Source organism: Cetorhinus maximus, chromosome 17, assembly GCF_964194155.1.
Source record: "Cetorhinus maximus chromosome 17, sCetMax3.hap1.1, whole genome shotgun sequence".
Classification (NCBI taxonomy): Eukaryota; Metazoa; Chordata; class Chondrichthyes; order Lamniformes; family Cetorhinidae; genus Cetorhinus; species Cetorhinus maximus.
Window position 1 is genome coordinate 61,613,669 of NC_135895.1, and position 13,300 is coordinate 61,626,968.

Consider the following 13,300-nt stretch of genomic DNA (forward strand, 5'->3'; position numbering starts at 1 on the left):
AAAGGTCTGTTAACATTTCAGCTGTACTCTCCAGAAGACCAGTACCTGAGAAAGTTTTACCAAAAATGTTAATATTTCTTGCCCTTTCTAGTGCTGATTCCCCTGTTGTGCTTTTCCTGTTTTTGTTTAGAAATTAGCTGCCTCCCTCTAGAAAATATGCATTAGTACAATAGAGGAGAATTCCTATTGTTTGTTATTTGCAGCAAAATCATAAATGCATTCTCATACATATGTGTAAAATTTCATTAGGGCATCATGAATAAGGAAAACTTTCCCCACTGCACTTGTGCTGCTCAGAGAGAACCCCACCAGATTGTCTGCATGCCTGTTTTGTTACAGCACAACATGATTTAACAACACAATTAAACATCCAAAGGGGAACGATAAAGTTTGCAAATAGATTTGGATAAAGACTGTGCCTCCTTAATCTCCTTTCCTAAAGAGGCTGATGGATGTCTGGTTCTCATTACTTCAGTAAGGAGCCAGTTTCTGCATGTTGCAATTTTCCTAACAGCAGATCACAGCTACAAATAGTCAGTTATATCGAAGATTACACTCTCCAAATTCTGTTTCCAACACTGGAAAGAGACTCCTGGATCATTTTAACATCTTGAATGCAAACACTTTCTGCTCATGTGGGCAATAGGTCACTCTAAAGTCTCCAATGGCTGGATTCATACCTACCACAAAGGAAAACAGTTGTGGTTGTTGGAGGACAATCATCTCACCCCCCAGGACATCACTGAAGGCTCTACTATATTCAGTCGCTTCATCAACAGTCCTCCATCACAAGGTCAGAAGTGGGGATGTTTGCTGAAGACTGCATAGTGCTCTGTCCATTCTCAAGCCCACAAATATTAAAGCAGTTCATGCCCACATGCAGCAAGGCCTGGACAACATTCAGGATTGGGCTGCTAAATGGCAAGTAATGTAAATGCCACAAGTACCAGGTAATGACTATCACCAACAAAATAGAGTTTGTAACCATCTCCCTTTGACAATCAATGGGGTTACCATCACTGAATTCCTCCACCATCAACATCCTAACACTCACCAGAAACTTAACTTCACCGGTCATATAAATACTGCAACTACAAGAGAAGGTCAAAGGCAGGAATACTGCAGCAAGTAACTCACCTCCGAACACCCCAAAGCCTTTCCACCATCTACAAGGCATAAATCAGGAGTGTGATAGAATAGTCTCCATTTGCTTGGATGCATGCATCTCCAACAACAGTTAAAGCAGCCAGCATGGTCAACATCCCAACCACAATCTTAAAACATTTATTCCCTTCACTAGGAGTGCACAGCAGGAGCAGTGTGTACTATCTACAAGATGTACTATAGCAATTGTAACATTTACCACCTAGTGGGTATGAGGAATGTGGAGTTGAGGCCACAATTAGATCATGATCTTATTGAATGGAGGAGCAGGCCCAACGGGCTGAACAGCCTACTCCTGCTCTAATTTGTATGTTCATATGTATGTAAAAGGATAAAGGCAGCAGATTCATGGGAATATCACCATCTGCAAGTTCTCCCCCAAGTTCCACACCATTCAGATTTGGAAATAGCAACGAAGAAACAACAAAATGAGTCAAAATGCTGGAACTGCCTACTTAACAGCACCATGGGTGTACCTACACCACACAAACAGCATGATTCAAGAAGGTGACTCACCACCAACTTCTCAAGGACAATTAGTAATGGACAATAAATTCTGGCCTTGCCAGCGGCACCCAAATCACAAACAAAAAAAGAAAGAAAAGCATAAATGCTGTTGTCATGGCGTCTCTGCTGATTTGAACTTGAAGGAACCTTGTCACCCATTGAAAGCTCAACACCCTATCCAACTTCATACAGGGAAAATTAAGATGTTGCCTCTTTCAAACACACCATTTTCTGCTTGCTTCAAATTTGTGTCCACTGAAGATTACTTGATAGAGCTGCTGATCCCCATGGAAACTTGGAAAAATCCAGTAGCACTAAAGCTTCATATTAGGCAACTTTCATATCTACAGGAAGGTATATCCCTAACTGTAGGTTATCATCCAGTTGATCGTACAATTAGCCAACAACCCATCTTGTAAATCAAAGGCCACTGACATTTCTCCTATTACATGACCAGTACATTTAGAGGAATCCATAAATACAAATCCTAGGATAATGATGAATGCGGAAAACACCTCTGCTATGATTGCACCTGCATTTTTGGCCCTTTATCATAATTTTTCTTAAGCCTGCATCCTCCTCCTTCCTCATCATAATCATAGAACATTATGGAAAGCCACAAAGGAAATCCTGTCTTTCTCACTTTGTACAGTGAAATATAAACCAACAACTACAGAGAGAAACAAAGTGCAAACATGACAGATCACAAAGTAAAATCAATTACCTACATGGAGCAAAATGCAACAATATGTATTTGCAAATGCAATATATTTTAACAGTGACTCAAACAATAAACTCCCTTTAAGAAGCAGCCTGAGCTGGCCAACTTTCATGATTCCCAACAAGTCGTTTGCTTCGTAGGTGAAGTATACAGTGTGGGTGTGAGACTGGGCTGAAGTCAGAAACTAATTGAAATAAATTTTCAATATAAACGAGGATTGCCCATAGAGAAAGAATGACCTTTTCTCATTTGAAAAAAAAAATCACACCTTGGGGGAAAAATTGATTACAGCAGGCTGGAGGCCTTTTCTAACCACAGCCTGTCAACAACTGCTGGCAGTGCCTTGGAATTCAGAAGTCACATATCCATTTGTTGTATTTACTTAAGTCTCTGCTTTTTTATGTTGCGCAGGTCAATAGCCAGAAAATGAAAGTCAAAGTTGTAATGCATGTCGAGCCTGAGCCTGCCTAATGTCCACTAGAAATCTTAAAGAAATAGCTAAAGACAAAAGTGACAGGGATCTCTGGGTGATAGTAGACAAGCACTTAATCTTGCACTCTGGAATCATCCGCAAATTGTAAATGAGATGAATATCACAGCACTGGTAGCACCAGCTTCAAACAGAAGTGATCCTGGAATGCATATTGTGCATTTGTAGCTTAACTGTTTGTCAATTGTAGGCACTACAAAAACTTCTAGTTCACTGTGTGATGGAATCTATGATTACAAAGCTTTTATTTTTTGAGACAGGCCCAAATTGAAAAGGGAACCCGAAAGCGGAAACTGAGGGCCTTGCAGTTTCTAGTGAAATCTAAAACTGAAACCGAGATTGAAAACCAAAATTTCTGGGGAGCTTGGAACTGGTTGAAAGTCATCAGAGCTCAATAAATGATGATTCCAATGGTGCAGTACAGGCAGGCTGAAGAAGACAGAGGGTTAGATCGAGAATAAGCAAATCTACAGTTTCTGCAGCTCTTTCTGTTACTTGAAGATAACATTGGTGTATCTATGCCATCCAAAACATCATAAGCAGAGTTGAGAAGGTTCTGCTGATGTATGCCATTTTTGGTGAAGATTGTGCCGATGTAATTCAGATTGGTTGCACACTGCTGTCAGCTGGAGACCAGGTTAAGTTCCTGGGAAAGGAGGAGCTGAAATTCTTTGAGAGTTTTGAAGGACTTGTGACTGAGATTGCTGACAGATATACTGAGTGGAATGCTGAGCCAATTCATAAGATCTGTCTTAGTTGTATCTGCCTTTTAATGTGTAATTTATGATCAACAACAATTTGCTTGTTAATCCATGTTTAACTTATATTGATTCTGGGTTTTAGAATATAGGTGGTTACCTATTTAGTGTTTGCTTTGTTTGACTCTTGTATAGTAAAATAATTCTTTTGGTTTGAATTGTGGAACTTTGTGGCTCCATTCTCTCAGTAAATAACTGGGATTTCAGATTTCTTCTTCTTTAAATAAAAATGTTAGTGGTCTCAAATGAGACCATAACAAAATTGGGGGTTTATCTGGGATCACAACAATTGGAAGAACCACTTATCATTCAAGATTTAAAATAATACATACATCTCTTTGTTTACTGAATAAAAGACATAGCATAAAAACTGTGGATGTGTATCATACATTTCTCAAATGATAGCAATATATTGCAGCAAAAGCATGTTTATTTTTTAATATATTTTTCACCCCTGCTTTCACACCTTCTGTTCAATGACATCTGACAGTGTGGGTGGGTGATTTTAGTGACGAAAGATGCCTATACACTTATTGTTGTCTTTCATTCTGTTCTTTGTATCTTATTCCTTCAAACCTCCATTTAGAGGCAGCCTAGCATCCAACCTATTGTGTAGAATCTACTATTCTTAAACAGAGAGAGGTACTTTATTACATTTTTTAAAATACATATATCAGAATCATAATAGTGATTTGAAAATCAAAAGAAAAAAACCTCTAAAATTAGTTTTTCCCAGTTCCACCAATGGCTTTACTAGTAAATGAATTCCCTGAAGCAGTACATAGTCTTCAAGACCAGGTTAAAAAGCAAGCTAGTTTTTGCTCCAACATAGTATGTATAATACATATTTCAAATGATAGCAATCAGTTTTTGCACTATATTTGTTTTTCACTACCCAAAGAGGTGAATATTTTAATTTAAATCTTGAAAGATAAGTGGTTTTGCAATGAACTAGAATGCTAATCCTAGGGTGGCCATTAAAGTATTACAATTTAAGAGCACTTTGACAAGGATGGCAAAAGAAGCTCACTCCTACTTTAATGTTACACTTGGATCAATAATGGCAATCTTGTCTCTGAGTTCAAGGCCCCCTCTTGGACTTGAGCATATTATCTAGGCTGACACTTCAATGTTGTACTGAGTGGGAGCTGCATTTTTGTAATATCACATCATTAATGAGGCGTTAAATCAAGGTCCTGTTTCTCATCAGATAGACATAAAATAATCCCAGACACTGGGCTCTCCCTAGCATAATGACCAATATTTATCCCTAGTTTGTCAAAGACTCACTGCCTCGGTTCACACATTAAACAAGAGAAGCACAAAAGGCTGGTAATACCCTGGAAAATAGGAACAGGAGTGAGCCATTTAACCCCTCAAGCCTGTTCCACTATTCAATTTAAATATTTGATTCATATCCCTTGATACTTTTATCCAGCAAAAATCTTGCAATCTCAGTCTTAAAAATTTTAATTGACCCAGCATCCATAACCTTTTGTTGAGGGGAGGTTCCAAATTTCCACAATCATTTGAATGAAATGTCCTTCCAGGTTTCATTCCTAAATGACCCAGCTCTGATTTTCAGATTATTCCCCCTTGTCTGGATTCTTCCATCAGCAGAAGTGGTTGCTCTGTATCTACCCCTGAATCCTATTACTGTAAACACCTCAATTCGATCAAACCTTAACCTTCTAAGGGAATATAAACCAAGTTTATGAAATATCATTCTGGTGAACCTTTGCTGTATCCCTTCTAGAACCCCAGCTGCTCAGTGCAAACAGGGTGGGAACATGTTGGTACTCAACATTTTTGAGGCATTCCAGCCTACAGGGTTCCTTAGGCAGATATGGCAACTGCCTAAAGCAGGTTAGGGGGTGCAGAGGGGTTGTCCTCATGAACTTATACAAATGGGGTCCTATACATCAATGGAAACTTGATTGCATTTTAACCAGGATCTGAACTGGGAAGCTGCAATCACCTTCCTGCCAGGCTGATGTAGGTTGGCAGAAAGCAGAGATAACCCAAGAGCTTTTCTTTGCAGAGCCAGGAAGAGTCAGAGTGCTCCTTCAGTAGCACGCGAAAAGAAAGTTGCAGCCTCTCTGCCCTGTACACACACACACACACCACCCCCCCAGCCAAACTAATCATTCCAAAACCTCCTTCCGGCTAATTAACTGAAAGCTAGCAGGCAGCCTTGGAGGCTTCTGGCCAGCCTACCATTTTCCATTTTAACTCGCCACCTCACCCCATCTGTCCTGGAGTGTTCCAATAAAGCTCAGGGAACATCACCTCATCTTTTGATTGGGCACTTTACAGCCTTCTGGACTCAATATTGAATTCAACTATTTTAGATAATAGCCTCTGCCCCCAATTTGTTTCCTTTTCTTTCCTGACTGCTTTTTTCACTCTTGTATTTCTCTTTTTATCTTTTAATTTTGCTTTTGAATAGCAGCTGTTTGTTATCCTTCCATTTACACCTACTCTAAAGATATTCTTTGTTCCTTCACGTCCCATTACCACTCCCTTTGGAGCACCATGAAGCCTTTTGCCATTTCATCTCTCCCATCTTTCACCCTATCACAGACCTTCCATTTCACTCTCCAGCCCCCCCAAACAACCACCGCCCTCTCAAGCTCCTTTCACTTGCTTGAAATCTATTACATTTCTAACTTTTCCCAGCTCTGGTGTAAGGTCAGCAACCTGAAACATTGGCTGTTCTTCTCTTCCCTGATACTGTTGGTCGTGTAGAGTATTTCCAGCATTTTCTGTTTTTATTTCTAATGCTCATGTGTGTAACCTTCATCAAAGCTGTTCTAATGAAGAGTACACACCCAAAATGTCAAATCTGTCCCTTCTATTTAATAATGTTAACTGATCTTCCCAGTATTTCCAGCAATTTCTTCACCAATCTCACACTTACAGTATTTGCTGAATTTTGAAATTGAGTCCCCTTTTCAATGGGCAGAGAGACAGAGTATATCTTGAGCCTAAAGAATGTGCATTGCACCATACAAGTACTGGTCTGACAAGCATTGGCTTGACACCAGTTCCTGTTATAAAATAATTTCCTAATATAACTCACAAACCCATTGAAAGTAACATACTTTGTTGCACAGTGTGCTCCCTAGTGATGCCAATTCTTATGTTTAAAATTGCAGCAGGCTCAGGGGACTGTTTGACCCATTGCTGCTCTCATTTCTTATCTAGAAACATAAGTGAAGCACCAAAGCAAGTAGAAAACTTTGCACCAAGAATTCCCTTCAAAAGTGTAAGGGTGACTTCTACTGAGATAAAAGATTTTCCAGGCCCTCGAGTCCAAATAAAGCAGAAAATGTGTGGGTGGCAGACATTCTGAACTATGGTGGATCTACAAGGGTTAATATTGTTGGGGGTAAAAAATTAGCGTGAATAGGCGATTGACTAACTGTAAGAAAACAGAGCTGGCTAAATGGGTAATTTCAGATCGGTAAACTGTAACTAATGGAGTGTCACAGGATTCAGTGCCGGGTCTCAATTATTTCATACATTCATTCACATGTCCTCTGCCCAAAGGCAGGTCTTTGGCTCATTGTCTGAGTCATAGAGTTTTACACATCGGAAAGAGACCCTTCAGCCCATCGTGTCCACGCTGGTCATCAAGCCCCTATCTACTCTAATCCCATTTTCCAGCATTTGGCCCTTAGCCTTTTATGCTATGGCATTTAAAGTGTTCATCTAAATACTTTTTAAATGTTGTGAGGGTTCCCACCTCTACCACCCTTTCAGGCAGTGAGTTACAGATAAGCCCCACCCTCTGGGTGAAAGATTTTTTCCTCAAATCCCCCCTAAACCTCCTGCCCCTTACCTTAAAGCTATGCCCCCTGGTTATTGACTCCTCCACTAAGGAGAAACGTTTCTTCCCATCTACCCTACCCATGCACCTCATAATTTTGTACACCTCAATCAGGTCCCCTTCAGCCTTCTCTGCTCTAAGGAAAACAACCCCAGCCTATCTAATCTCCCTTCATAGCTGAAACTCTCCAACCCAGGCAACATCCTGGTGAATCTCCTCTGCACCCTCTCCAGTGCAACCACATCCTCCCCATTGCGTGGCGACCAAAACTGCACACAGTACTCCAGATGTGGAGTAACTAATGTTTTATACAGCTCCATCATAACCTCCCTGCTCTTGTATTCAATGTCTTGACTAATAAAGGCAAGTATCCCATATGCCTTCTTAACCACCTTATCTGCCTGTCCTGCTGCCTTCAAAGATCTATGACATGTACACCAAGGTCCCTCTGATACCCTGTACTTCGTAGGGTCCTACCATTGATTGTGTATTCCCTTGCCTTGCTAGACCTCCCAAAATGCATCACCTCACACTTTTCAGGATTAAATTCCATTTGCCACTGTTCCACCTACCAGCCCGTTTACATCGTCTTTTCCTCCTTGCTATTTATCACACCTCCAATTTTCATATCATCTGCGAACTTACTGATCACATCTCCTACATTCATGTCTAGACCATTAACGTACACTACAGACAGCAAGGGACCCAGCACCGAACCCTAAGGTACACCACTGGACACAGGCTTCCAGTCACAAAAATGACCTTCGACCATCACCCTCTACCTTCTGCCACTAAGCCAATTTTGGATCAAATTTGCCAAATTGCCCTGGATCGCATGGGCTCTTATCTTCTTGACCAGTCTCCCATGCAAGACCTTGTCAAAAGCCTTACTGAAGTCCATGTAGACTACATCAACTGCAATACCCTCATCTACACACCTAGTTACCTCCTCAAAAAATTCAATCAAGTTTGTTAGACATGATCTCCCCCTGATTGGTGATGCTTCATCCTGAACCATTGATCTTACTGAAACATATAGGATTCTGAGGGGACTAGACAGGTTAGGTACTGGGAGGATGCTGCCCCTCATCTTGAACTAGTGAGCAGAGTTTCAAAATAAGGTGTCTCCTGTTTACAATGGAGCTGAGGAGGAATTTCTTCTCTCAAAGGGAGGTTATTCTGTGGAATTCCCTATCCTGGGTGCAGTGGGGGCTAGGTGATTGAATATATCCAAGGCTGAGATGGACAGATTTTTGATCTACAAGGGAATCAAGGGATATGAGGCAGGCAGGAAAGTGGAGTTAAGGCCACAATCAGATCAGCCATAATCTTATTGAATGGTGGAGCAGGCTTGATGGGCTCAATGGCCTACTCCTGCTCCTAATTCTTATGATCTTATTAAATACGGTATCAAACTTCTACCCAAAATTTGGAACCTGCATTTATTATGAAAAACAATTTTAATCACTTATTTGCAAACATATAATCACTTGAAAATTACATGATTGTATGATATAAATGATCCAACCCCCATGATTCCTGTATCCTTAATCCTCAGTTGATAAATGTAATAGTTAATGTGGAACAGATTGATTATGTACTTAGAAGATCCCAACTACGATTAGACAACTACACTGAGTTAAGTGATCTCAACCAGAGTGGCAGCAGCAGTGCAAGCATTGGTCACAGCATTATTGGGCTAAGAAGAAAAATTAGCCAGGGTTCACACAATTAGTCAAAATCCATTTCCAGCTGCTGCAAAGAGCGTTATGCAGATATCAGATAATGCTATGGTGCCCCCCAACCCCTCCATATCAAGCAGCCTACTGACACTCATTGTCTAGTCTAGATAGGCCCATGGAGAGCTACTGCATAGCATGGAGCTATATCCCAGCAGAGTGATCAAAAGCAGAGGACCTGGCTGATTTTACCTTTCTGCCAGAAGCACTGAGATCAATTGTTACTGCTTTCATTGGTAATAACTAACTCAGGATGCACAAGAAACAAGGATCTTCCCAGCACTGTTCCAACAGGTAGCTTATTTAGTAACCCAGCCATTAAATAATTACAATTTTGAAATTCAAAAGTTTACAAAAAATTTTCAATTATGTTAGAAGCTTTTCTTCTCGATAGAATGAACTTTGATTATTAACTGTACTCACTTGAAATTTTACGTCCCATCAAGTTGAACATGTTTCTAAACTTCTCAGTTGTGCGATATCTATCTGTGCTATGTATTTTGTGTTCATATGTATGGAGCTAGGAAAGATAAACTCCATCTCTGTGCCTTTCATTAACATAAAAAATAAGAATTGACTGGAATTGAAATTAGCAAATGCCTAGGCCTGACCGATCAGTCCAGTACTGTATGAAAACCTACCTGAGCAATCACCTTCTCATCATAGCCATCAATCCCTTCTTTCGCCAGAAATATATCCAATTGCTTCTTGTATCTGTTTATTGAACATTTTAATGGTATTCATCATGATGTATAACACACAAAAAAAGAGAAAGACTTGCACTTACATATTTTTTGATGACCACCGAATATTCCAAAGCACTTTACAGCCAATGAAGCACTTAAGCGTAGTTACTATTGCAATGTAGAAAATGCAGGGAGACAATTTGCACATATATCAGCCAGGACACCAAGAATAATTTTCCTGCTCTTCTTCAAAACAGTGCCATGGGCTATTTTACATTCACCCTAGCAGGCCTCAGTTTAATGCCTCCCTTGAAAGATTCCCTCACTACTGCCCTGTTTTTGTGCTCAAGCCCTGGAGTGGGATTTGAACCCAGAGACTTGCAATTCAGAGGCAACAGTGCTACCAACTAAACCACGGCTGACACTCTAAATCTCAAATCCATTACATTTTGCTTAAAACATTCTCCCATTCTCCTAATTTACTCTGAATTTTCTCAATTCTGAATTGTGTCCCCTAATATTTGAAATTGCAACTCCTTTTCCCATTAATACACTTCCAGACAGGCATGTTTCTCATCTATGTGCTTGTCAAGGGAAAGGATGTCAGTGCTGGGAATTAGAAAACTGTCCATAATTTCATCCTGTATCTGCATCAAACATTCCCAGGTTATGTTTAGTACGTGTTGGAGGCAGGGAAAAGGCCCTTCTATTCCATCCTACCAAACTTTACTTCCTTAGGTACCGTGTAAAATAGGTTCATGGTACAGCACCCGATACATCTCCCTAGGTGCTCTCTCAGGTCGGGTAAACAAGGAATAGTTGCAGGTCAGAAAAGAGCCTTCTAATGCACCAGTTTGACATTTCTATTTCCCATTCTGACTATTCTCAAAGCATCTCTGAATAAATTTTTCAATTGAAGTGCTTTGTACTGTCGACTTATCGCCATTTTGAATCTTGCTCAAGGCACCCTAAACTCCTTAAACTCTCATCCCATCCATCTACAATTAAATCTAGATCCCAAAAGTGAAAAGGTAACTCACTGCACCATCCACATTTCCTTTTTGGCACATGTTCAATGTTATTCAGGGGGTGAAATACTATGTGCACATATTTCTAATGAGTCAGGATTTCTACACTTTAAAAAAAGATAATCAGCTATTTTTATGGTACATTTGTATTGGAGACATGGTGCCACATACCTTTCCTTTAGACTATTTAACTTACAGTTTTAAAACATTAGAGCTTCAGATGTTCATGACCTTTGGGATTACTGTCGATAGAAGGCACTAACACAATTGTCAAACATTAAACAATTCTTCAGAACAACTGCATACTCTAGCTACCACAGAAAAGGCAAGATCAACAGTCTCAAATATAAATTCCATATCTTAAGGAAACTATTCAAATTTCATATTCAAGAAAAATACTTAGCATTTTTCCACTGCACAGCTACATATAACCTCCAACATTCAAACAGAGACTGAAGATGATTCAGAAAGTAATAAAATCAACTCAATGTTATGACTAGATGCTTTACCCCAGTATATTTATGCATTATATTGGAAAACAATTTCTAGTTACAATCTTCACATATTTTAAATCCTTTCATAGCAGAAGCTGAACATTTTCTACAGTTGCGTGGATGAAAGAATGAAGTAAATAAAATCATAATCTTTTGAATATCATGAAATAAACATCAGGACATTACATCAATTTTAATGACAAAGCATAAATTTCAATGAATGAAAGAAAATTGAGGGCAGCAAGGTCATATCAGCTCCAGAATATTTTTCCTGATTTTTCATCATTTCAGAATTACTCAAAAAAGATTTTTTCCCTCATATTATAATAGTTAAAGGAAGATTGTCGATAATCTAGATTCTTAGTAATGAATAATGGTTGATAAGATGTTTGTATATTTCATATAATACTATTCTGCAATGTTTGGTTTGTGTCTAGAACATTATGGACATTTGTTTTTGCAATTATATATTTTGAAATTTACTTACATTCTAATTTTGCCTTCTCCTGGTTCCACATTTGTCTCTGGTGGTTTAGGGCCTGCTTCAGCTGACTGCTGCTGCTAGATTTAAACCTCCATCAGCCTGTCAGATGCGGAAGGAAAAAAAAAACAGCATGTGGAAAGCAATTCTGATTATTAGCATGGAAAACGCTGAGTAGGACTGATATCAGCACAAGAGATAATGCAGCTCAGCAGCAAAATATGATTCTTATTTAACATATCATTCCCCACTATCCCTCTGTATAGAGGCAATCTGTATAATAAGACTCTAAATCCTAAAACCCTTACAAATAGTATGCAGTAAGTGAAGATTTATTAACTTATTAAATAAGAAATGCACACAATTTTCTCCATACATAACCTTTACATTATCAATCACATCAAAAGATGACCCACAATCTAATTGAATTTAAATGATTCAATCCTTTGAAAAGAACTTGCATCTTATAATTTATCAGCAAATTTTTAAAAATGTTGAATATGAACATGCAAAATGAACCCCATAGCAATGGCTGTGCTTTGCTGATACAACTGATTTTAAAAGCTTTCGCTTGGTTAATCATTTGATATAGAAATTTAAAAATAGCATTCTCTTCTTCTCAATAACACAATACAAGCTTCAGGCATTTTTGTATTTTAGAACATAATATTTAAATGCTTATTTTGTTTAGATATACTTCTGAAAACTTAAGATTTTTTTTGTATCAAATCTTTGGTGCCAAGGATTAAAAAGTAATCTTTCTTCCTACCTCCAGTTGCTGTCGTTGCTAAATCTCTTTACCTACATGCCCAGTATCAACTGCAGAAATGTGCAGGAAGCCAAACTAGATTACTAAAAGTGCTGACCTTTGATTTGTCATTCACACTCAGTCAAAGGTCACTCAAATTGCATCCAATTATCCGTGGCTGCTGATGCACAGCAATGTTATGTGTTTGTATCCTGTGCTAGCAGGCAGGACTATACAACAGCACAGGAAGCAAACAGCTATAGGCACGACCCAGACAGATGGTATGAAAAAATTGCTGGAACTGCAGTTGCTTAACATCAAAACAACAATGCTGTGCTGGTTCAATGAAAGTCATTTTGCATCATTTATCACAAGGATGTATTGCACTTGTAGTCCAGTAATTGTGCACTATGCTCTTGAAATGTGTTCATATTATTGATTTATTTAAGTTTTTTTTTTAAATCATGTCCTTTTTTTCCCCACTTTTCCTGAAGGCACTGACTCATGCTGGGTGCAGTTGTATGGTAATGGCTAATGATCATTCTTTGTGAGAGAGAGACCAAATCAGTGATTGTTGGCAGGCTGCCTGCCAACCCTGCCTAGCACCAGTGGACACAATACTGCCCTGGACCAATGTCAATGAACTTTCTAG

The 13,300-nt window shown here is 39.1% G+C and overlaps 1 protein-coding gene across 2 annotated transcripts in view; it reads right to left on the reverse strand.

The window, feature by feature from the left end:
* The window catches only part of dnajc6 (DnaJ (Hsp40) homolog, subfamily C, member 6), a 131,203-nt gene extending 118,413 nt beyond the window's left edge, over window positions 1–12,790 (reverse strand). Inside the window, exons 1-3 of one of the 2 annotated variants that reach the window (XM_078561295.1) lie at window positions 12,670–12,712; window positions 11,907–12,002; window positions 9,853–9,925 (exon numbers count right to left, since the gene is read on the reverse strand). Coding sequence is in view for 1 of the 2 variants with exons in the window: in XM_078561293.1 (XP_078417419.1) it covers window positions 11,907–11,937 (31 nt within the window). In the remaining variant the exon portion in view is untranslated. Of the gene's footprint in view, window positions 1–9,852; window positions 9,926–11,906; window positions 12,003–12,669 lie in introns of both variants that reach the window. The other variant, XM_078561293.1, reaches the window with a different exon arrangement.
* Between the last annotated feature and the right edge of the window lie 510 nt (window positions 12,791–13,300).